At 44.7% G+C, this 22,438-nt stretch overlaps 1 protein-coding gene across 2 annotated transcripts in view; it reads right to left on the bottom strand.

Annotated features, from left to right (window-relative positions):
* Igf1r (insulin like growth factor 1 receptor) overlaps positions 1-22,438 on the bottom strand; it is a 285,642-nt gene that overhangs the window by 96,801 nt on the left and 166,403 nt on the right. The window contains exon 1 of one of the 2 annotated variants that reach the window (XM_036185497.1): positions 7,947-8,045. The exons of the other annotated variant lie outside the window; for it this stretch is intronic. Within the exon in view, the coding sequence (XP_036041390.1) occupies positions 7,947-7,992 (46 nt within the window). The 5' untranslated portion in view covers positions 7,993-8,045. Of the gene's footprint in view, positions 1-7,946; positions 8,046-22,438 lie in introns of those variants that run through there. 2 annotated transcript variants of the gene reach the window in all.

The following is a 22,438-nucleotide window of genomic DNA, read 5'->3' as shown; positions in this document are numbered from 1 at the left end:
CTGGGAAGGTTCATTTTACTAGGCCCTTGCCTGCCTGCCTGCCTGCCTGCCTCTCTCCTTCCCTCCCTCCCTTCCACATGCTTTTTGGGTACAGAGTTTTAGTATGCAGCCCTGGTTGGTCTGGAACTTGTGGCAATCCTCCCGCCTCTGCCTCTAGAGTTCTGAGGCTCTAAGCATGTGTCACTATGCCTGGCTATTAAGTTTTTTGTTTTGTTTGTTCTGTTTTGTTTTGTTTTTGGTGTGTGTGTGGAGGGGGGGGGCAACAATTTTTTCAAATTTGCAGGTATAGAGATTGATAAGCCAGCAGAACAAATAAAAGTCTATATTTAAAACCGAGGCTTACTTTCAATCTCATTTTACCAGTGTGTGTGTCTGTGCATGTGTCTGTGTCTCTGTGTGTGTGTGTGTGTGTGTGTGCGCGTCTGTATGTACAAGATACAGTTCTAGACTTCTGTTTATTTATTATTTAGTAAAATAATGTTGGTGGTCTCTACCACAATCTATCGCAAAAACTAAATGATAAACATACTTTCAAAACAAGGCTCATTATTACGCAGGTGATAGGGCTGAACTTTCACAGGGACCCTGGTATATGTGGGGTTTGTACCTGGAATGAGGACAGTGAAGCTGAGATCGGCTATGTTCCTGCAGGGACTCTACTTTCTTTCTGGCTTTCTCTGACTTCCTAGAAGACGGGCTTTCCACTCCTCTGAGACTGGACTTTCCAGGGGGCCTGACTCTGTTGTCAGAAATAATGATCTCAAATAGTCACATGAAGGCAGTATTTCCACCACTGAGAGGAGAAGATCGCTTGCTTCCCTCCCCTAAGCGAAGACGGAGCTGCACTCCATGGCATGTTGCAACACCTTCCCACATAGCTGGACCCAGATGTCATATGGGACTTGCAAAGAGGAAGTTTCAACATCAGCTAGCCTTGGCAGATGCTCACAAGTCGTTCAAAAATAAAACTCAGGCGATGATGATAAGGACGGGCTGACAGTTTAAGACGGAGTGAGAGGCTTTCCCGAGGCAGGCCTGAGTTGAATGCTGGGCCTGCCTGTAATGGTGTTCAGGAACAAACCAGGGCCCAGAGGAGGGGCCCTGAATACCCAGAAAGGCTGAGCTTGTGTTTCTGGTGTACTCCAAGCCTTTCTATCTTGCATTGAGACTATCCTTGTGTACTTGTGGGGGTAGGGGGACACACTAATGTGATTTCTAAAGCACGCAATTCATTTCAAGAGGGGAGAGGCAGGATTAAGCTGGAAATATTTCTCTATTGAGAAAAAAATTAAATATAACTGGAAACGTTTTCATGAAAATGTTTTTATATTTGACCGTTTCCTGGGAGCACTCTGATCCCAATGTATCACAGGACTGGCCTAGATTAGGATGAATGAAGGCAAAATGAATCTAAATAAAATTGAAACTGACCAGTCAGTCTTTATTCTCCAGATCTCACGAAACAGCAGAGCTGAGGGAGCAAAGCCACAAATAAACCAAGAGGAAAAATAAGAACCAACTCAATGCTTTCAACTCAAATGAGTTTCAATTTTACTTCAAAATGTTTAAAATCTAGTTTATTTTCATAGCCACAAAAGCTTTTGAATACCCATGAATCAAAAGCCATTGGACAGAACCATGGAGCTTTTCCTAGTGGTTTTCTCTCAACCACTTCCCTCTGCCTATTAACCCCTTGTTATCCATACATAGCAGGTCACTGCTGAGTACTGAGTTTTTAGGGATAGTCAACAGCAAAAGTGTACGCTCCGTGCAGAACAGTGCATTTTAAAACCATGCACACCTTTTTCTTAGCCCTGAATATGAGGAGGATAATGAAGTGCTCAGAGCTAATGATCCTTATCAAAAGACGCATACTTCAGGAAAGCATTTTATTAACCTTGAGTCTTGGTCTGTGCTGTTCTGTCCACTAGCCACATGTGGCCATTTAAAATTAAAACAGTGAAAACTAAAGTAAACATCTGAAATGTTCATCAATAGCAGTAGCCATATCCTGTCTTTAACAGCTACACATGAACTAGTGGCTACCATAGATGGGGTAGATACAACATTCTGTCAAAGCTCTGTAACAGTTCTATAGAACACACACCCTAGAAAGAAGAGCAGAGCTGTGGTCTTTGGTTCTTGTTTGTCTTAATCATGCTCTCATATAGCTGATGCTGGCCTCAAAGTCACCATGTTACTGAAGATGGTCTGGAACTGATCTTCCTATCTCTGCCTCCCATGTGCTGGGATTGCAGGTATGTGTGACTCTACCCAGGTTATGTAACTGCTAGGCTTACATTTCTGGTATCCTTTCCATTTTTGTTTCCAATGAATGAATTTCCCTAAGCAACTTCATGCACAAAGCCAACTGTATGTGCATTCTCTCCACAAGCTTCTCCCCTTTACTCTCTACTGTAAAATGCCTCCTCCCCAATAATGCAACTCGAGTGGGATTCCTGTTACCAACAGAGAAAGGAGTTACTTACAGAAGAGAGGGCGAACAACTACTTTTACCTGGAAAGACCATCTCTTGTCAATATGTAAATGTCACAACACATACTAGATTGTCCATTCCCATGCCTATTCTCTTCCCAATGCTCAGTCCTCTGAGAGCAGAAAGTTAATCACCTCCTTGCTACTGCACCCCCAGTATAAGCACAATGCCTGAAACAACACAGAGGGTTGGCTTCTTTGTGGAAAGATCAAATGAAATGAAAGAATGATGTTTAGTTAAAGAACAGCAAACATCCTTTTAGAGCCAGATACAATTATTTACATTTGGATAGCAACCCACACTTTATTTTCAAATGCAATCTTAAAGAAACCCATCAGATTGACTCAGACAAGTGTGTATGCTACAATTCAGTATCTCCCATGCTCAACAATGGCTCCTTCCAAATGGCGTTAACATTATCTACATAACTGCATAGTTAAGAGTTAATGTTTATCACAGTTAAAAAACCAAAGCCAAAACCAAACCAAACCAAAAAACCCTAAAACAAAACAGACCCAGAGCTATCCCTTTACATATACCATTTCTTCTACCCCTGATTTGTGTATTATCTGGACAATGAGGAGGGGGAGGAAACCAAGGTCTAAGAGAAATTAAATGACTTGACCAGAACATAGAACTATCGATGTATAAATGGAAAGGCTCTTCTAGTGAAGACGATAGACCATGTTTGGTTTATTACCTGGTTGTAGGATGGCTGCCTAGATCAGGCAGGTTACAAGGTCCTCTTTCAAGGAAGGGCATGACTTGTACTCATCTCACAAATCATTGCTGAGGGAGGCTCAGGACTCCCACTGGCTTGGTGCCAACCAGAACGCAAGGTCCCTTCTAGAGTGACGGAACCAGGCGGAGCTCAGCCAAACCCACCTCTTCTAACAGTGGCAGTGGGAGTCACTGGACTCTGCCCCTTATCCTTTCACTCTGTGGCCATACTCTGCAGCTGTCACAAGCCCTCCATCAGGGTCTGGCCTGTTTCTGCAAAATGACCAGCTAGCTGCATGGACTGGAAAAGATCTGGAAGCATATCAAGCATTATTGTCACTTCAACCCAATAATCCTGCAATTAAAAACAAAACAAAACAACAACAACAACAAAAACATGTCACTGCCCTCAGGTGGCTCACGCTTTCCTCTGTGATCCAATTCCCACAGGTTAGGGTTTCCATGACCTTGACCAGCACTTTCACAAAAATCACCATCCATGAAGTACTAGCTCTTAAACTACGTGTGTGTGTGCATGTATGTATGTATGTATGTGTGTATATGTATATGTATATGTATGCGTATATCAAAGGCTTGCCAAATAGAGAGTGTAAAAAGAATGCCTATCCTTACTGGGAAAGGGTAAAGGAGCAGTCATCAGGCCCCTGATCTACATAATTCTCAGTCATTCTCTTGGCAGACCTACATGGCTACTAACATCTCCATCTATGGACGATAAAAAGACAACACTCACAATAACTCTTCCCCCTTCCTGGGTGCCTGTTAGGTATAAACTTGAAGCCAGGCACAGTTAATCCTCACAACTCCCCAAGGAAGAGGTATTATCACTTTTGCTCCAGATTAAGAAAGAAAGGCTCTTGAGTCAGGCCCGAGTCCCAGGCACCAAAGCTATACTGAGAGGGAATGGAAACAGACAGACTGCTTTCATTCTGGCCTGGGGCACAGAGAAAACTAGTCAGTCAACTATGGGATCACAGGACACATCCCAAGAGAACATCACTGTAGTAGTGACAGTCTGAAGAGGTCAAAGGTACTTCTGGATGTGGAGGGGGGTCAGCTGAAGATTGTTCTAGAAAATGGGTCACCCTGGCATCTAGGAGGCCACTCCAGAACTGGAGAGGAACCACAGATCCTCATCACAGGAACCAGAGAGCATCATGGTAGGAGGCTCAGGTACATGGTATGTGCATGTGTGCACTGGTGGGTAGGAGACGCAGGCCAAGGCGGGGTGAAGTCAGGTCAAGAAGAGCTCAGAGTAAGGCCAGGGCCACTGTTTTGCCAAGCTTATAAAAGCCTGGAGATTAAGTCAAGATCTCACTCGTGATGTGATCCAACACTTAAATGAAGACAGGGTGGAGAAGAGCAGCGACATCTTATCAGCCCTCTCCACATCCCTGCATCCTCATCTGAGGAATCCACAGGGTACCCTGGCATTCTCCTACAGAAAAACACTTGGGTTATTCAGATGCGACTTCCTGGCACTTGGAGGAAAAACTAAACAGGCTGACTGGGCCAGAAAGAAGTAGGCAACACAAATACCCAGGAAAAGATAAGGTTCAATATGCCCACGTAAGTAGGAGGCTATAGTACAGGGTCATGGAACAAAGAAGGGGCAAGACAACTTGTCAGACAAAGTCCCAGGCTGGGCATCTCTGCAGTAGGCCCAGGCTGGTACCAAGCCCACCACATAATAAAAGTCACTGAGCCCTCACAGCCATGCATAGACATCACTGCTTTCCTTTCAGGCAGGGGACAAGGAGGCTAACAGAGGTGAACTGACTTGGCCTGGATGAGACAGCTAATAAGGGACAAGAGCTGGCACACACACCATTACAACATACTTCATTACGGTGTCTTTCTGCCTTCAATCTCTTGCCCAGTTGTAACTTCATAAGGTGGGGTAACAATGCCAGGAACTTTGTAGCCCTGAGGCAGAACTCTGCCCTTCTTAACCTGCTCTTACTACATGCTACACAGCCTCCTCTCCTCTCCAATTCTAACAGACAGCTCAATACACCCTACCCAGAATGTCATGTTACATATTAATTTGACCATTTGGGGGAAGACTGTGGGAGGGGGAAAGTGAGCAAATGGATAAGTGGGAGAGAAAATGAGCCATCCACTGAGATCCAAATCAGGCTTTCGTAACTTCAAACTGGAGTCTTCCACAGTCCCGCACAGGCAGGCCATAGAAGCTACTCCTGGGAATCCAATCCTGGCCAGCACATGCAAGGCCCACATTCATACCTACAGCCACCTTCCACTTTAGCTTCTTCCCTATGGTCTTCAAGGGTCCCACTGTAAACAACTGTGCAGGCTGTAGGGCCAGAGGAGCCCATAGGCCCGTGGCCTCCTCTGGTGAGGTTCTGCTATGTTTCTTTACAATTCCTACAACTCCAAACCTTGTAAAGCCCGTCTTTAAGATCCTCTGGCCTCTCATCAGAACCTCCAAATCATGCTTTCCAGGTGGACAAAGCTTCCTGCTAATTATCTCCAACAAATTTCTGTACATTAGTTTTCCCAGTGAAAAAAAGAAAGGAAAAAAAAAAAAGCTAAGCAAGATTGGATGTCATCTCCAACAGCAGCTTCTAGAAAAGAGCGTTTTTGAATGGGATGCCACGTGCTGTGTTTTGCCATCTTGCCTGCGCTTCCTGCTTGGAGCAATGTAACAGAAACCTTGGGCACTGGAGCTGTTCCGCGCCACGCAAACTCCACCCCACATCTTCCAGGCAACCCTGTCGCAAATAATTCATGTCCACTACGCCCCAACCACACAGAATACAACTACATTGTGCTGCTAGAAATGGGAAACCTGATTCATATCACAGAAGGTAGAAAAACATTTAGTTCAACACAATACTGCCTTTATGAAAACGAGCGGAGCGCCTGGTGGGAGGTGGGGGTGGGTGTGTTAAATCCCAAACCTCTAAGTGATGATTGTAAGATGAATTTTGGAAGAAAATGCAGAATCAAAATAACATTCATTGCGACTCAAACCAGCAACAACAACAACAACAAACCCAGCCAGTCCTTCTACAGCTGCGCCTGTTTGGGCTATGTAGTGCTCCTAATGGACAGCCAGCTAGCTAGTCCTCCTAGGAAATGGTGCTGCTGCCACAGCGTGACTTGCCTCGATTGCTGCAATAAATGGAAAACAAGCCTGCACGACCCAGCAGCTTCCTTTAGTCTATGCCTAGCATTGGGAAGAAAAGGAGAAGGCGAGAAAAAGCGTCTGGAGGCAAGGGGAATGGAGTAGAGGGTCCCAGGGAACAGCATTGCCCTGCAGTATTTTTGTAAACAGCAGCCTGTAATGGCCACGGCTAGAGAAAGAAAAACAGATATGGAGGGAAACGTGTTTACAACTGCAGCAGGGGCGGGAGGTAGAGGGAGGGATTCCCCAGCTCTGCGCTCGGCCCTCTCCACTCCAGTGGGGCCCCGGGGCTGGGTTGGGCTTCCACTCCCCACCCCAATCCCCGCTTTCTTGGGGGGGCCCCATCTTGTTTATGGGAAGGTTACTCCTCCTCGGCTCTGGTGATCGCGTCCCTAATACTCCTGCTGCATCCTTGCGGGATGCCCACTTGACTGACAAGTCCCTCAGCCAATCACTGCCCAGGCCCTTTGGAAAGGTGGAATTTCCCAACGAACCGATTGGCTGATAGGGAGGGCGGGCCCTGGTGATTGGCGTGTTATTCCGAGTAGAAAGTAGTAAACAACCTTGGTCCAGGGGCGGTGGGGAGGGCGCGCGGTGCCAGCTCCTTCTGGCAGGCAGGGCGGGGTGGGGAAGTACCCGAGACAAAAGGAACCTCCGCTGCCGCAGCAAGGAGGGCGGGAAGGGGGTGTCCCCAAAAGTCAGCACCGGAGGCGTCTTTTGGAGCCCCCGCGCCAGAACTGCTGACTTTCAGCGCCACATCATTTTTGTTCTGTGAAGAACCGCAAAGGTTTTGCTTCCATCATTAGCTCTTCTTCATCTTAGGGCTGGAAAACACTCCAAAGGGGGTGACAGCCGATTTAGTAGCTTCTGTCCAGAAGGCCCCTCCCTCTCCGTCGAATAAATTTTTTGATTTATCTTTTCCGAAAGTTGCTTTCAATCACACAGTGAAATTGTTGCAGTACACAATACGCCATTAGTGGTACGCCGCTGCACCAAATGCCCTGCTCCATCTTTGGATAACAAGTTTTAGGAGCTCTGGGCATATTCGGAGCAGCTGGGAGCGAGAACATACACAAAAAGAAACAAGACACGATGGTGTTGGGGCCACTTGACAAGAAATAAGAGGTTAATTTGCCTTTTCCATAGTATTTCTGGCAGCCTGGCTTGAATCTCCCATTCCCTCATTTCAGCCTTGCCATCCTTACAGGACCCCAGCTGGAGGAAACCATCCACTCTCAGTATGGGGGCGTTCTTCACCCTGGTGTATAATCATCCCCAGAAGTCTACATAAGTCGCTACCCGGAGCAAGCCCTCTCAATGCAGAAGGGAACCAGGAGGCCAGACAAGAGGGCTCTCCATTTTTAATACTTGCTCCTTGATTCTACACTCTGCAGAGGCCATGTTGTCGGCTGCCAACGCACAAGGTATCCATAAAGGGTATTTGGTAGCCAGTAACAGGCCACCTGGCATTCTCCTTTGCCACCCCAGTTAGTGATCTCTCTCAGCCTCTGCTATCTCCTATGGAGCCTGTCACAAGCAGCCCCGGCAAATGCTCACCCGGAGTCACCTTTGCTGTACAAAACCTCCATACTGCCAGGGACATGGATTTAGACTTTCCTTGGTCCTGGCAGCCCGGCGTCTTCAGATCCCAAACCAGTAGCTTCTTTCTTTGTCGGCACCCTCCCTCAGACACCGTGTTCTATTCCCAGGTCCCTGCCCAGACCACACACATCCTTTTACTCAACATTGCTTTTTATGCTTTCTAGACTTTACCCCTGCCTGCCCAGGAGAGGCCACTGTTCTCCACTGTTCTCCCTGGCCCAGCCACCCCACTTCTTGCAAAAGACTTTGTTTCTATACCACTAAGTCCCTGATAGGGCTTTAAATGCTGTTTTTAGACTCTGCTTGTAGGTCTGCCTACCTCATTAAGACCCCAAACTTCCTGAAGGCTGGGATGGTGTTATCCTTTGCTTCAGGTCTCTATTGGAGATGGGCTGATAACCAAGTGCCCACAGCAAACTTGCCGAACATTGGCAGGACTTCTTCCTAACATCCCTAGTACCCCTGCCACTGTACATCTCTCAGTGCTTTCTTACACACATGCAATTACCGTGTTTTCTCTGTCAGGTCAGCAATTTTATGTTTTCTCTACTTGGCATATTTCTACTCTGCCTAAAATCACTTCCTCTCTTGGCATACCTTTCACAAGCTCCAACCAACTATGCTGTGCACCAAGAGCAGGGCAAGGGTCTCTTTCCATTCTCACTTCCCTCACCAGAATTCCCAACAGAACCAGAGCTAGTGTGGTTTGTGGGGAAAGTCTGGAGCTGAAAAGCAAACTTTCACGGTCACCCAAAGGTCTATAGAATCAACACGTTTCCATCTCTGAGGGTGGAGCAGCCCCATCCTCTTGAGTGTGTGTGTGCCAAGGGCCTTTCCCTGCTTTGCAGTCTGAAGGCCTCTGCATCCTGGGCTCATGTTCACTCACCCTTCCACTTCAGCTCAAAGGTCTCCTCCATGGCCGTCCACTGACAACTACACACACTGCTGTTTCACTTTCAGTGTAGGACTGAGTTATCTCCTTTTCTATCTGGTCATTCACTGACCTGCCGCTCCTAGTCTATTCTGTCCCCCAGAGAGCAAGAGCTCCAAGAACTGTGGAGCTCCACAATCTCTGCTTATACCCTAGTATAATAATATAATACACCCTAATTACAATAATACCTCATAATGTGACACGAGTCAGCATCCCTCCATATTTCAAGCCTTTATGGTGGAAAAGGGTAAACTATTATAGATACGCAACAATAGAAGCTAGCTTTGCTTTGAGATTACAGATTGTTTGTTAATGGAATTTGTTTTGGTATAGGTAATACCCCTGCATGGTTTAAAACCAAAACAAACCAAATATTAAACACACAGTGTATTAGCTACTCTCCACAGTGCTGGGAACAAATAAGAACAAACATAACCTGAAGATGAGAGGGTGTACTTTTGGCTCACAGTCCATCATGGTGAGGAAGGCATGATGGCCAGATCTTCAGGCAGCTAACCATCACACTATATGCTAAATCAGCAAGTATTGAGAACTGAATGATGCCCCAAAGCTAGATTCCTCCTTTGTATTCAGTCCAGAACCCCAGGACATGGAATGGTAATACCTAGTAAGAAGAGTGAGTCTTCCCGCTTAAGTCAACCTAACAAAAATAACCCTTCACAGGTTTGTCCAGAGGCTTGTCTCTTTAGTGGTTGCAGATCCTATCAAGCTGATAACAAATATTAACACCACATATATTGCACATGTATTAAATATAGCAAGGAACATTCATTTGGCTTTCAGTAAGTAAGCTTTTTTTTTTTTTTCATTTAATACATTCAGTCTTTTTGCAAATGAAAAGTCTTTTCTACTAACAAATAAGATTTCATCAAATTAAAAAGCTGGACAGCGAAGGAAACAATAGTGAATAGTGAAGAGATAATCTTTGTTAGCTTTTCATTTGACAAGGGTTTAATATACAGAATATATAAAGAAAAAATTTAAATGTCTCAAAAGAACAAATAATCAAATCAATAAATGTGCCAATTAATCAAATGGACAGTTCACAAATAAAGTAAAGAGACCAATAAATACATGAAAAATGTTCAACACCCTTAGCTATTAGGGAAATGCAAATCTCAACCACACTGAGATTCAAATTGCACCCCATGCACAATGGATGTCACATCGAGACAACCATCAAAAAACATTGGCAAGGATGGGGAAGAGATTAGTACCCTTATACTTAAGGTTGGAAATGAAAAAAAAAAAAAAAAAAAAAAAAAAAGGCCAAAATGGCACAAAATGATCTGGCTGTCCCACTTCTGGATGTATACCCAAGTAATTCTAAGACAGCACATGAGACACGTACGTTACCGTGACACTATTCACAACAGTCAAGTAACAGAGTTAGCCTAGGTGGCCATCAATGGATGAAAGGATGAAGGAGACGTGACATACACACCCAGAGTTTTATCAGATGTCAACGATAAAACTCAAGTATCAGCAGGAGGTTAGGAGGAGGGAAAACCATCTTAAGTGAAATTAGCCAGCCCAGTATGCTTACCTCATCTGTGCATTATTTAAATAGAGGGAAGACTATTGGTGGTGAGGGGGGAGCTACAGAGGGGGAGGCGCTACGGAGGGGGAGGGGCTACAGAGGAGGAACTACAGGGGGAGGAGCTACAGAGAAGGAGGAGCTACAGAGCGGGAGGAGGAACAAAAAGAGAAGACAAAGGGAATGAGATTGAAGTACATACATTTTATTATGTATGTGTAGCAGGAAAAACAAAGGAAAGAAAAAAGTTTTCACAAATAGTACTCCACTCTGTAGATAAACCTTGAGAAGCCCCCAGCCTTGTCTGTACATTTAAATAACCGTTTTCCATTCCCAGAAACTAATTTAATTAGTTTGGAGGCTATCACTGGAGCCTTGAAATGAAATAGTAGAAACAAAACCTGAGATAATTCTAATGGGAAAGCGAGTTTGAGAGTCACCAAGTTAACCTGTTTATCCTCTGACTGAGTCCTTGCCCCAAATGCGCCATCTTGTGGAGGTCCCTCTGCCTGGAAGGGGGGGTTGTTTTCCTACAGACTTGCTGACAGAGTGTATCCTCAAACATTTTAGATTTTCAATCCCAATCGCGGATTATAAAAAAGACTTCCTGGTGTGTTCTACTACAGATGTTAAGGGGTTTTGTTTGTTTATGCTCTTACTCTGGATTTATGTTCAGACTAAGAAGGACTGATCCATACCCCAGCATCCATTAAGCTGGGGATCCATCTTTGCCCCAGCAATGTACAACATCCCATCTTATTAAGCAATGAACTTCCACATCTGTGTTTGGATTTCCTACCTTGTTCCAGTATTCTGTCACTTCATGTACTGGGGTCTTGCTAGTTTAATTATTTAGGTGCCATGGGATATTTTAATATCTAAGACCAAAATTCTTTATTGTAATTGTTTAGAGCTATTACCATCATCATCATCATCATCATCATCACTATTATTATTATTATTATTATTATTATTATCACCATTATAGATGACTGTAGAATCACTCTGTAGGATTAAAAGAAACCACTTAGTATTTGAAGTCTACTAAATTTAAAAACACAGGGAGAACTGACATCTTGCTAATTTTGACTAGTTTTGTCTGACAGATATGGTTCTCATTTATTTGAATTATATTTGTTATCATTTTTTTCAGCACAATTTTTTTTGTTAATTTTTTGGCCATTTTCCCTGGGAAAAACCTTTCTTCTATGGTACCTTGTAGCACTATCTACTCACTGTAGAATTATCATAGCCTGCTATGCTAGTGCCAGCAGATACTCCATTCTATGCCCTTTGAATCTGTGTGCATATTTGTGAACATGTGCAAGGAGGCTACAGGTCAACCCTGGGTGCTGTTTTTCAGGAATCCTTCCCTTCAACCTTGGTTTTTGAAACAGGTTCTCTCACTGGTCTGGAAAGTACCAAGTAGGCAAACTAAGCTGGCTGGCCATGAGCCACCTGGATCTGCCTACCTCTGCTTCCGCAGAACTTGTATTATAAGCAAGTGCCACTGCACTATATTACACACACACACACACACACACACACACACACACACACGATTCTTGGACTTGCAATCAGTTCATTATAATTATGTAGCAAGCATGTCATTGATGGAGTTATTTGCTGAGTACCCCATGCTCTTAGAACTCTTAATAAACACTGAGGTTCCAATCACTTATCAAACCAACACATTTTGATTTGGCAATCACAAGGAAAGCAAATGAGATGTGGTAGGGCATAGTGCTGGATGGCAAAGGCAAGACACTGGATATGGGGAGGGCTGATACCAAACTTCAAAGAGTCAAAGGTGTTGGGAGAAAGAGACTGAAGGCTTCAGGCAACACGGGTGGGGTAGAAAGCGAGCTGCACGCCTTAGTATTAACTCAGGTTAATACAGCTATGCATCTAGCTACACCGGAGAAGACACGTAGAGTTGGATATATAGACGGTGGCTAACGAGCTCATTCATACATGTGATAACCACAAAATTTTGCATTTTATGAGACCAAGCCAATTTTCCTCTTTCAGAACTGAATTTTTAAAGATGTGTCCCTTTAAGTATATTAAAAACCCAGCAAGGTGTGGAAGTGTAAACATTTAATCCCAGAACAAGGGGACCTGGGGAGGAAGGATCTCTAATTTCAGACTAGCTTGGAGTTAACAGTGAGACCCTGTCTCAAATCAAACATAATTAAAATCTCATGTGCAATGCTCATCTTTGAAGACTAAAGGTCCCAGCATAAACTTCCAGAGCAGACTTTGCCAGCTTCAGTCTCTTTTCAGAAAGTACTCTTGGACTGAAGTAGTACTTCTTCCTAGGGTCGTGCTTGGCCAGTAACAGCACGGCCATACACATCTGTCCACCAAGGGGCTCCTTGAATAAACACCTTTGCTCTGGTACGACGAACAGTGAGTGCATAGTCTCTGTGCAAGTGAAATCTTCCCCCAGCTCTACCTTTCACTAGGAGTTAGCCTCTGCTCATTCACTGAATTGGATCCCAGAATCCAGCAGTACTGACTACTCTCTTGGTCTACACAGGAGCCTCTGAGAAGTCCAAGCTTGCAGAACCAGAGACTGAACAGTACCAAAAGAAATGGCCAGCAGATCAGCCCCAAGTCACCCAATTTCTCAGCAGAGCAATAGAAATAAGATATCCCTCCCAAAGTAGGTACAGAGAGAGGCAGGACAGAAAAGAACAATTATGCCTATTGCAAAATCTCTCCGAATCCATTTATTATTTCCCAATTTAGTAAGACCCTTGTATCTGCACCCTGGCCACTACTCAGAAAAGCATTAGTGCATCGGATGATCCCGTTAATAACAATCAGAGAAGCAGCTAGCTGAAGCACAAGGGAATTCATGGGAGATGTTAAGACAGTTCAACACCTCAACGTGCAAATGTACTGTCAGCATACAGAGAGATCTGGATTTTTTATGCATGCCTTATGAAAGCTGGCATGAGTTAAAACTTTTATAAGGCATTCTGAGGGATAAACTTTGATATCAGTGTTAGTGAAATACTAAAGAGAAATGCACACTGAGTCAAAGAATCTTTCTGTTGGCCAATAGCAGAGACTCCCTGGGAAAGAAATGAGTGGTTCTTGTAGAGCAGCAAAAGTCAAATGAAAGTAAGTGTTGGCAGCGTATGCTGTCTCATGACGATGCAGCGAAGGACAGCAGAGGAAGCGGCCGGGAGCTGCTACCGCCTCGGAGTCTCCGTCAGGCTCACCCCTCCAACCTTTGACTTCTGCAAGGTTGCAATTCAGTTTTATAGTACAAAAATTTTAGTCAATTTGGGCACATTTCATATTCACTATATCTACGATGAGATAAGAGCTTAGGAGAGTTTAATAAAATAAAATTAAAAAGGCCCCTTCAGAGAACTTTTGGAACAAAAGAGTTGGGGCACTCACCATTGTAATCTGCTACCAGGACCAAGGGGAAGACGTTCAGAGAACTGGCATGAGCAAGCAGTGCTTCCAATGAGGGAGACCAAAACCTTGTAAACAAATTGCCAAGAGTTCATGGACAACAAAAACATAGAGGGAAAACAGGGAGATCCTAAGGGCGGTGGGGAGACAAAGGAGAACAGTTTCCAAACAGCATGCATACAGAGCACCTCAAAGGCCACCACAACAGACGTGTTCCTCTAGCGGGGTCCACAAAAATAAAGTGCATAGAACAGTTCATAGGGAAAGCTGAAACGTCTATTTTGTTAATAAAGCACTCTGATAAAAGACTTATTTATTTATTATGTATACAGTGTTCTGTCTACATGCATGCTTGCAGTCCAGAAGAGGGCACCAGATCTCATTATGGATGGTTGTGAGCCACCATGTGGTTGCTGGGACTTGAACTCAGAACCTCTGGAAGAACAGCCAGTTCTTTTAACCGCTGAACCATCTCTCCAGCCCCTCTATTACTTAATTTTATATTGATCTAAGTTTCATTCCCCCCCCCCTTATTTGGAGACAAATAAGGCCACTCTCTATGTAGCCCTGACAATCCTGTAACTGATACGTAGACCAGGCTGGCCGCAGACTCACGGCAATTCTCCTGCTTCTGCATTTGGAGATGTTGGGAGGTGTCCACCACCATGCTGGGCTTACATGTCTAGCTTCTTCCTTCTTTGTATTTCTCCTTACACTCAGTGCTACTGAACACTTACTGTATGTACATAGAGTACAGAGTTTACCAAGTTTGGGGGAGCGGCCAGATCCCTCTGGGTTTCACAAGAAAGAAATACACACAAATTAAGTCCCTTCGATGGCAGGTCCCACACATGGTGTGTGAGAGGGTGCCAGGCTAGGCGCCTGCCTCAGGCAGCTTTCCTTCTGTCTCCCAGGTACCTTAGAGGTTGGGTGTGGAATTACTAGTATTTTAAACAATGCAAATGCAATTACAATTGAAGCACATTCTTCAGGAGAAGGAAGAAAGATTGGCATTTAGAAGCTTCATTAAACTTTTGGCCTTTTCAAAGCTAAATGAGTCTTAAGAAAAGGCATAAAAAGTCCCTGTTGATTGATTTAAAAACAGGACTTTTTTTTTTTTGGGCAATTAACAGATCTAAATCTATGAAAGGGAGAAATACATATGGCATTTTTAATAACTTCTCACTTTCTCTGTATATTCCAAATCTTAACTATTAGGCTCTCTGGAGACACACGTGCAGATAAAGAAATAGTTATTTAGCAAAACTTAAACCGCTATTTTCAAACTTCACGGTAATGTTGGTTACATTTATACACACATAACGAGCCCTGCAATTTCTTCACCAGTAGACATCCCTGCTGCATTAGGAAAAATGTCCTCACCTCTGCGACATGGTCTGTCCCTCGTGACCCCAAGAGGAGAGACGGAAAAGCACTGAGAGTGTATAAAACAATAGCCAGAGCTTGCACCATTCCTTCTGACTGCTTCTTATCCCAACATAGAAATCGCGACCATTTATTGAAAAGACTGAACTAAATTACTATATTCTATCGTCCCATTGGTTTCCATTCAGCAGCCTCTCCTTTCTCTGAAATTTCCTCTGCCTTTCCTTCTGTCAGGAAGTTAAATCACCCCTCCCCACACGCATAAAAGCATTAATTTATAAAACACATAGCCATGTGTCACATCTCATGTGATTCTATTTTACATTTCACCACCATCCAGACTTATCTAAGGCGAACAAATAGATATTATTTACTGTAGCCAGAACGAGAATTATCTGACGCCACTTACATAGCCAGGAATTGATTTTTGATTAATGTTTAAGCAAAAAGCAAACAAACCCATCTGCTCTGAAAACAAACAAACAAAAGGAGCAAGCAGTCTGTGGCGCTCAGTTCACAGGCATTCCTGCAGTGCAGGAGCCTTAGTGCTGGAGAAGGGGGCCCTCCTCAGCACGGGGAAGCTCACTGCTGACCAGAACCCCACTCCAGGTCCAGACAGAAGGGGTTTCTACTGCAGCAACTGTTGACTTCACAGACTACTGCGTATAGTGAAATCAAACCAACCAACCAACAAACAAAACCTACTCTCAGAACCAGCAGGGAATTTCTTCTCTGCTGTCCAGTGGAAGTCAAGTTGCCAATGGTCAAGTTTTCTCTCTTTTCATTTTGTTTCCAAAAACAAAGAAGAGGGAGAGTGCTGAAGGAAGAGTGTGTGCCTTTGTGTGTCTGTGGATACGCATGTGTAAGTATGCTCACACGTATGGGCAACATGGAGAGCATAAGTTGCCATCAGCATACTTTAAAATTAAAGTATTTTAAGGGGTTGAAAAGATGACTCAGCAGTTAAGAGTGCACATTGCTCCTCCAGAGGACCTAGCTTTAGTTCCCAGCACACATTGGGCAGAACTGGGCAGCTCACGACCATCTGGAACTCCAGCTCTGGGGGCAATCTAATTTCTGTGGCCTTCACAGGCATCTACACTGGTGTACCCAGGCACATGCAGACACACACACAGACAGACAGACAGACACACAAACTGTTTCGTAGATATGACATTCTTTTCAGTGTAATCCAGAATTGACAAAGCTTATATCAAGAAGGAAGAAGCAGGGGCTGGAGAGGTGGCTCAGCGGTTAAGAGCACTGGCTGCTCTTCCAGAGGCCCTGAGTTCAATTCCCAGTAACCACGTGGTGGCTCACAACCATCTGTGATGGGATCTGGTGCCCTCTTCTGGCCTGCAGGCATACATGCAGACAGAACACTGTACACATAATAAACAAACAAACAAACAAATAAATCTTTCTTTAAAGAAGAAAAGGAAGAAGGAATAACAGCCCCATCCCATTCATGCTCCTGCTCCTGACTTACGTTATACTGGATCCCGTGTACAGGGGCCTCGTGTATTCTAGACCAGCACTCTACCAACACATGGCCAACTAAGCTGCAGCCCCAGCCCACTCTGCAGTATTTTCAACAGCCCTACTGACATAGTGAACACACATAGACAAGTAAACCAAACACCCACCAGCCTTTGTGCTGCCAGAAGAGACTTTCAAAATCCAATTCTACACCTAATAATGGAAAGACAACGTTCACGTTTTTATCGGTGATGCTATGTATACGGCCAGCTGCTAACAGCACCAAGTAGAGTGTAACTGAGTTTTGAAGTATGTTCTACGGATACTCACCCTACACTAAGAAGGGTAACACGGCATGAGCGAGTCCCTTTAAGACTCTGTTTCCACTCTGAAACTGCCAGGCTCCCAGCAGAATGTTTGCACAGATCAGATTGCACCTCCATAAAAAGAGTCTGTTTTACTCTAAAAGACTTTAACAACAAAAGTTGTCTTGAAAACTTTACACACAAACATACACACTGGCCTAGAGAACAAGGGCCTTTGTCTTTCTTTGCCAAAGAACAGTGAGTATTTCCTGAGGCCTGATTTAGCCCTTCGACTAATGGTTCTGATTTGGGCTTCAACAAAAATAATTGCATGACTGTCCAAAAAAGGAATCACCAAACGACTCTTAAATAACGATTGTTAGCACACCAATTACATCAACCTTTTCTAATTACAGCTCTGCATTTTATTATTGTCAGGCAAAATGAGTACCTTAACTTTAAAGGCTAGGTTAGGGGAAAAATCCTTTTTGTCTCTGTTTTACATGTTTGTTTTTATGAACACTCTCCTGGTCCCCAAAAGCAACAGGCAGCAAGCAGAATGATCCCACAGCCGAGCACGGCTTTTGCTTCCATGGGACAATAGATTATTTTTCTCTTTGCCCTGGGAATAAAATTTGCTTTCACATGGATGTCCTTTTCTCATCAAAGACAGCAGTGGAGATAGGAAGGGTTTCTATGCTTAGATTGTACAGAGATGGCACATATTAGCCGTACCTGCCTCCGGAAATATCACTGGTTTCTGTCTCACTGGAGGGACAGACCCATGTTCTGGAATTTTCCAAAGAGGCCATCTTTGTTAATGAATTAGAGTCAAGAGTTTTACTCATTCCTACAGAGCTAAACAAAACAAAAGCAATGCACAACACACAGAAAATCCCTCGTAAGGGAGTTGTAGGGAGGAGATTATCTAAAAAGAGGGTGCCAATAGTGGTTTGTTTCTCGTTATTTTTTTTTTAAAGATTTATTTATTTTTATGTATACGGTGTTGTGCCTGCACGTATGCCTGCAGGTCAGAAAAGGGCACCAGATCTCATTACAAATGGTTGTGAGCAACCATGTGGTTGCTGGGAATTGAACTCAGGACCTCTGGAAGAACAGCCGATGCTCTTAACCTCTGAGCCATCTCTCCAGCCCCAAGTGGTTTGTTTCAAAGTGACAAAGTACACCTCTCCTGGGTGAACTAGCAGTGTAGAAAACGTCCTTCCTTTTCAGAACTTTTCAAGGAGAAGGTGAACATCAAAATGTCAAGCAAAGGGGAACAGAATCCTGTAGTGTGTAGCCATCCCAGCATTGGCCTGGAAGTTCCAACCCCCATTGAGGTTTCGGTAATGGTCACACCCACAAGGCGGGGCGGAGAAGGAAGCGGAAGACTCAGGATCAAGAGGAGGTCTCGCTTGCTTCTGGGACCCTGGATGCATGAGGTAGACCGAGCAGAGTTCTCCAGAGAACACCGCCGGACTGCACCATACCTTTGCCAGACCCTACAACCTACCCCTTCATTTGTAAGTTACCCCACAAAATAAACCTCCCTTTTAACTACGTGGAGTGGCCTTAATAATTTCACCAATAGAATCCCCTATGTGTCAAGGAAAAGCCGAGGCCTACAGCTTCTACACATGCACAGAGGAGCAGGCCTCAGAGCAACGCAAACAAGGCAGCTTGCTTCATAATGCACTTTACAGACGTCTCTGCAAGTTGTGTGGTTCCATGTTCTGAGGACACTCAATGGGCAGTGTACTGTTAGATGCAGGGACAATCACCCGTCAAGACTGAGAACTCCCACTCCTCCCTGACCCTGGCAAGGATAAACAAGCCGGGAAGGATCAGAAGTGGTAAAGGTGCAGGGCAGACACTGCCTGTGGTCCACAGCTCAATGGCTCCTTAGAGACTATCCTGCCATAACTATTTTTTAAAAAACCTTCAGGAGTCGGAGACAGGTGGATTTCTGTGAGTCCGAGGTTGGTCTGCTTTACATAGTGAGTTCCAGGACAGTCAGGGCTAAGTAGAGAGAGAGATCTTGTCTCAAAACAAAACAAAACAAAACAAAACAAACAAACAAGAAAAAACCCAAGAGGTAGGGGAGGAAGAGAAACTTTGTGGAAACAGCGCAACTGTCCTTTGCCACCGCCTCTCTTAAGACAAGATCCACCTGTGTTCCTGGCTGACCTACAACTTGCTATATAGTTTAAGGTGGGTTCCAACCATGCCCGGTGAAGGGGTGTAACAGGCCCACATGGCAAACATGGCTCTGGCAAGCCTCGCCCTTCTCTCCGATTCCCCTCTGCCTTGCTAGAAACCATTACACTCGTACAGCTGACCCCCAAGGTCTACTCTCTTATTTGGCCACTTCCTCCTCCTGAGGCTGACTAGTTACTAAGGTCCAGCTATCCAAGTATTGAAGTCCAGCAATCAGAAGCCCCCTTTGGCTCACCTAATTAACACCCCCAATTAAAATCAAACAACTCATCCTAACACGAGGTTTCCTCTTTACCTTTATAAACTGTCACTTTCCTATGGGCCACACCTGTCTCCTCTCTATCCAGAGGCAGTCCTGTGTCCTTCTGGGACAAATACCCCCCCACACACACCTTGCTGCTTTCCTGTTCTCCCTTGTCCTCTATGTCCTGCCATCTCTTATTTCCTGCCCTTGGTCCCTGTGGGGCAAATAAGTTTCCTTTGTGCTGAGAACTTGGGTGTCTTGTGCCCATGTCGGGTCCTTTCACTTGGAATGACAGGCGTGAGCCACTACCACTCAAGTCTTAGAACAGCTCTACAGGCCGTAGGAAAGGGCTTTCTGGGTGGCCTATAGAGATGTAATGGTACAGAAAGGACTCTGGTGCCATTTACCATTCATCCCCTCCCTCCCTCTGTCCTAATGCCAGTATTTATTCCTCCCGCTGGCTTAAATAAGATCAGAATGAATAGTATACTATAAAAAAAAAACTAACTTGGCCATCACAAAAAGCAAGCTCTGAAGCATGCGGGCATATTGGTTTTTTTTTTTTTTTTTTTTCAGTATCTCCTCAGAAAGACCTTCACACCATGTGGCTCATTTATGACACCCTCCTAGAATGGCTCCACTCAAGAAGGGAAAGGCTCTGGGACCCACTTCAACGGTGGAGGCAATAAGATCCCAGAACAAAAGGGGATGGACCATGCAATTAAAGCTGCAAGGACAGTGATTTACACAGGTAAAAGTTAATTACACTAAATAAACAAAGAAACAAACAAACAAGTAAATAAATAAAAAAACCAGGCGGTAATGGCGCACACCTTTAATCCCAGCACTCAGGAGGCAGAGGCAAGTGGATCTCTGTGAGTTCGAGTCCAGCCTGGTCTACAGAGTGAGTTCCAGGACATCCAGGGCAACACAGAGAAACCCTGTCTTGAAAAACAAACAAACAAACAAACAAACCCCAAATTAACAAGTAAATAAAATAAGAGTTAATCACAAGGGCGGTCTCAAAGTTTGGTGGAACAAAGGCATTTTCAGAGCTGGCCTCACAAAAGACCTCATAATATGGTTTGGAAACCTGGTGCCGGCAGCAGTGTTCCCCAGGTGACCCGCAAAACGGTGGTGGGTGAATTAGTCACTGCCAAAGGAAATTAAGAATGATGGACCATTTGAGCACACATCCATCGACTGTCAAACCTGCAAATACCTCAGGCCAAGGAGGACTGGGGTGAGCACTACTCTGTTACTTTAGAGGAGATATCTGCTGCAGAGGCAGGGTGGGTAGAGGTCCTGAACTGGAAGCCATTCTGAGTATCCAGCACCCTGGGTTGGTAGCTAGGAGTCCCTTCAATGAATGAATGAAGCTAGAGGGTCCCAGACCTTTCAATAATGGGGCCTACGGCATCGGCGCTGCTGCACCCCAGCCTCCAAAACCATCACCACCATCTGGGAGCACGGATATTGCTACAAAGTCTTGAAAAAGGAAGACAGTCTCCCAAGAAGGGAGACTTGCTTTTCCCATCCCTCTAGTAGAAAATGTGGTTGGAGTGGCATCTGAACAAACAGCTTTGTGTCTGAGACATACAGGGCTGAACCACCACTTTTAGCTATCTGACCCAGCCAGACTGAGGGACTGTGCATGCATGTGAGTCAACGTGCACACATGGTGGTGTGTGTGTGTGTGTGTGTGTGTGTGTGTGTGTGTGTGTGTGTGTGTGTTTACTAACTGGTAGTCAGAGTTGGGTCAAAGACTATATTCTATGGAGCCAGATCAACTAAATTCGAATGCTATGCCTGCTGTTTCTTAGGTTCCTTGATGAAATCCCCTTAACCTCACTATATCTTGATTTTTCCCTCCTCACCTCTTAAATAGAAGTAGTAATTTTACCTACAGGAAAATTGAGTCTGTACATGGAAAGTCCAGCATACAGCAAGTCCCTAAGTGTTGGCTATCACTGTGATCTATCGCAAAGCTTGGATGACAATGTCTGTGAAACCAAGCAAGTGGTACCTTCATTCCTCAGTCAGCCCTCCAGTCCTGGTGGCCTTGGCAGCAGTTAAGGCTCAGTGGGGACTGAAGCAGCCCCTCTTCTCCCCCAATCACTAAGGAATAGGTTTGTATTTTTCCAGGGTCACCTGAGTATAGTCACAGGAGGAGAGCTGAGGGGCAAGGGCAGACAGCCTCAGGCAGTGACAAGGGAGCCCAGCACCTCCCCTGGGGTTGCAGCCAGCTGTGTTTTGGCTGGACGCTGACTGAAGTTGTCCTCTGTCCCACTTCTGAGGCTCTACAGGGATGCTCCAGGCACTAGGATCTATGACTAAAGAGAAATGAGTGAAGCAAAGGGAACACGCTGATCAGATCAGTCTGGCTTACACCACCCTTTGACCTCACTGTGTGGAAGGGTCTTGCCTAGCAAATGCATGGGAAGGCGATGAGCTTCAGGGCCCAGGATTAAGTCATGCAGATGATGTGCCCAGCTCTTAAACCAGTGAAGAATCCAAGAAAGCAAACAGGCATCTCTACCATTTCTATTCCCTAGTTATCTCCATTCCAATCAATCTTAGGATGATTTCGTTCTTGACACTCCAGAAAGCATCTCCAGTGGCAAAGCCTGGAGTGAGTCAAGGTGTTTTTATAGAGCCATGTGTTAATTTTTATGCAGAGTGCAGAGGGCATTTCAATTTTCATTTCTCTAAACACAGCTACAATGGCCGTCATCCCTGCCCAGGACTCTATCTTGATCTCATCCCTCTAGTAGTTATACATCAGCAACACTGTGACCACCATCATTTGGTAGGACTTACCTCTCTCATGTTTCAAGACAATCAGCCACATGAAAGCCTACAGAGCAGGGCTAACTGAAATCTGCAGCT

The sequence above is a fragment of the Onychomys torridus genome, chromosome 1 (assembly GCF_903995425.1).
Source record: "Onychomys torridus chromosome 1, mOncTor1.1, whole genome shotgun sequence".
Lineage (NCBI taxonomy): Eukaryota > Metazoa > Chordata > Mammalia > Rodentia > Cricetidae > Onychomys > Onychomys torridus.
Note: the sequence above shows the minus strand (reverse complement) of the source record. Positions and strands in the feature narration are given on the sequence as shown.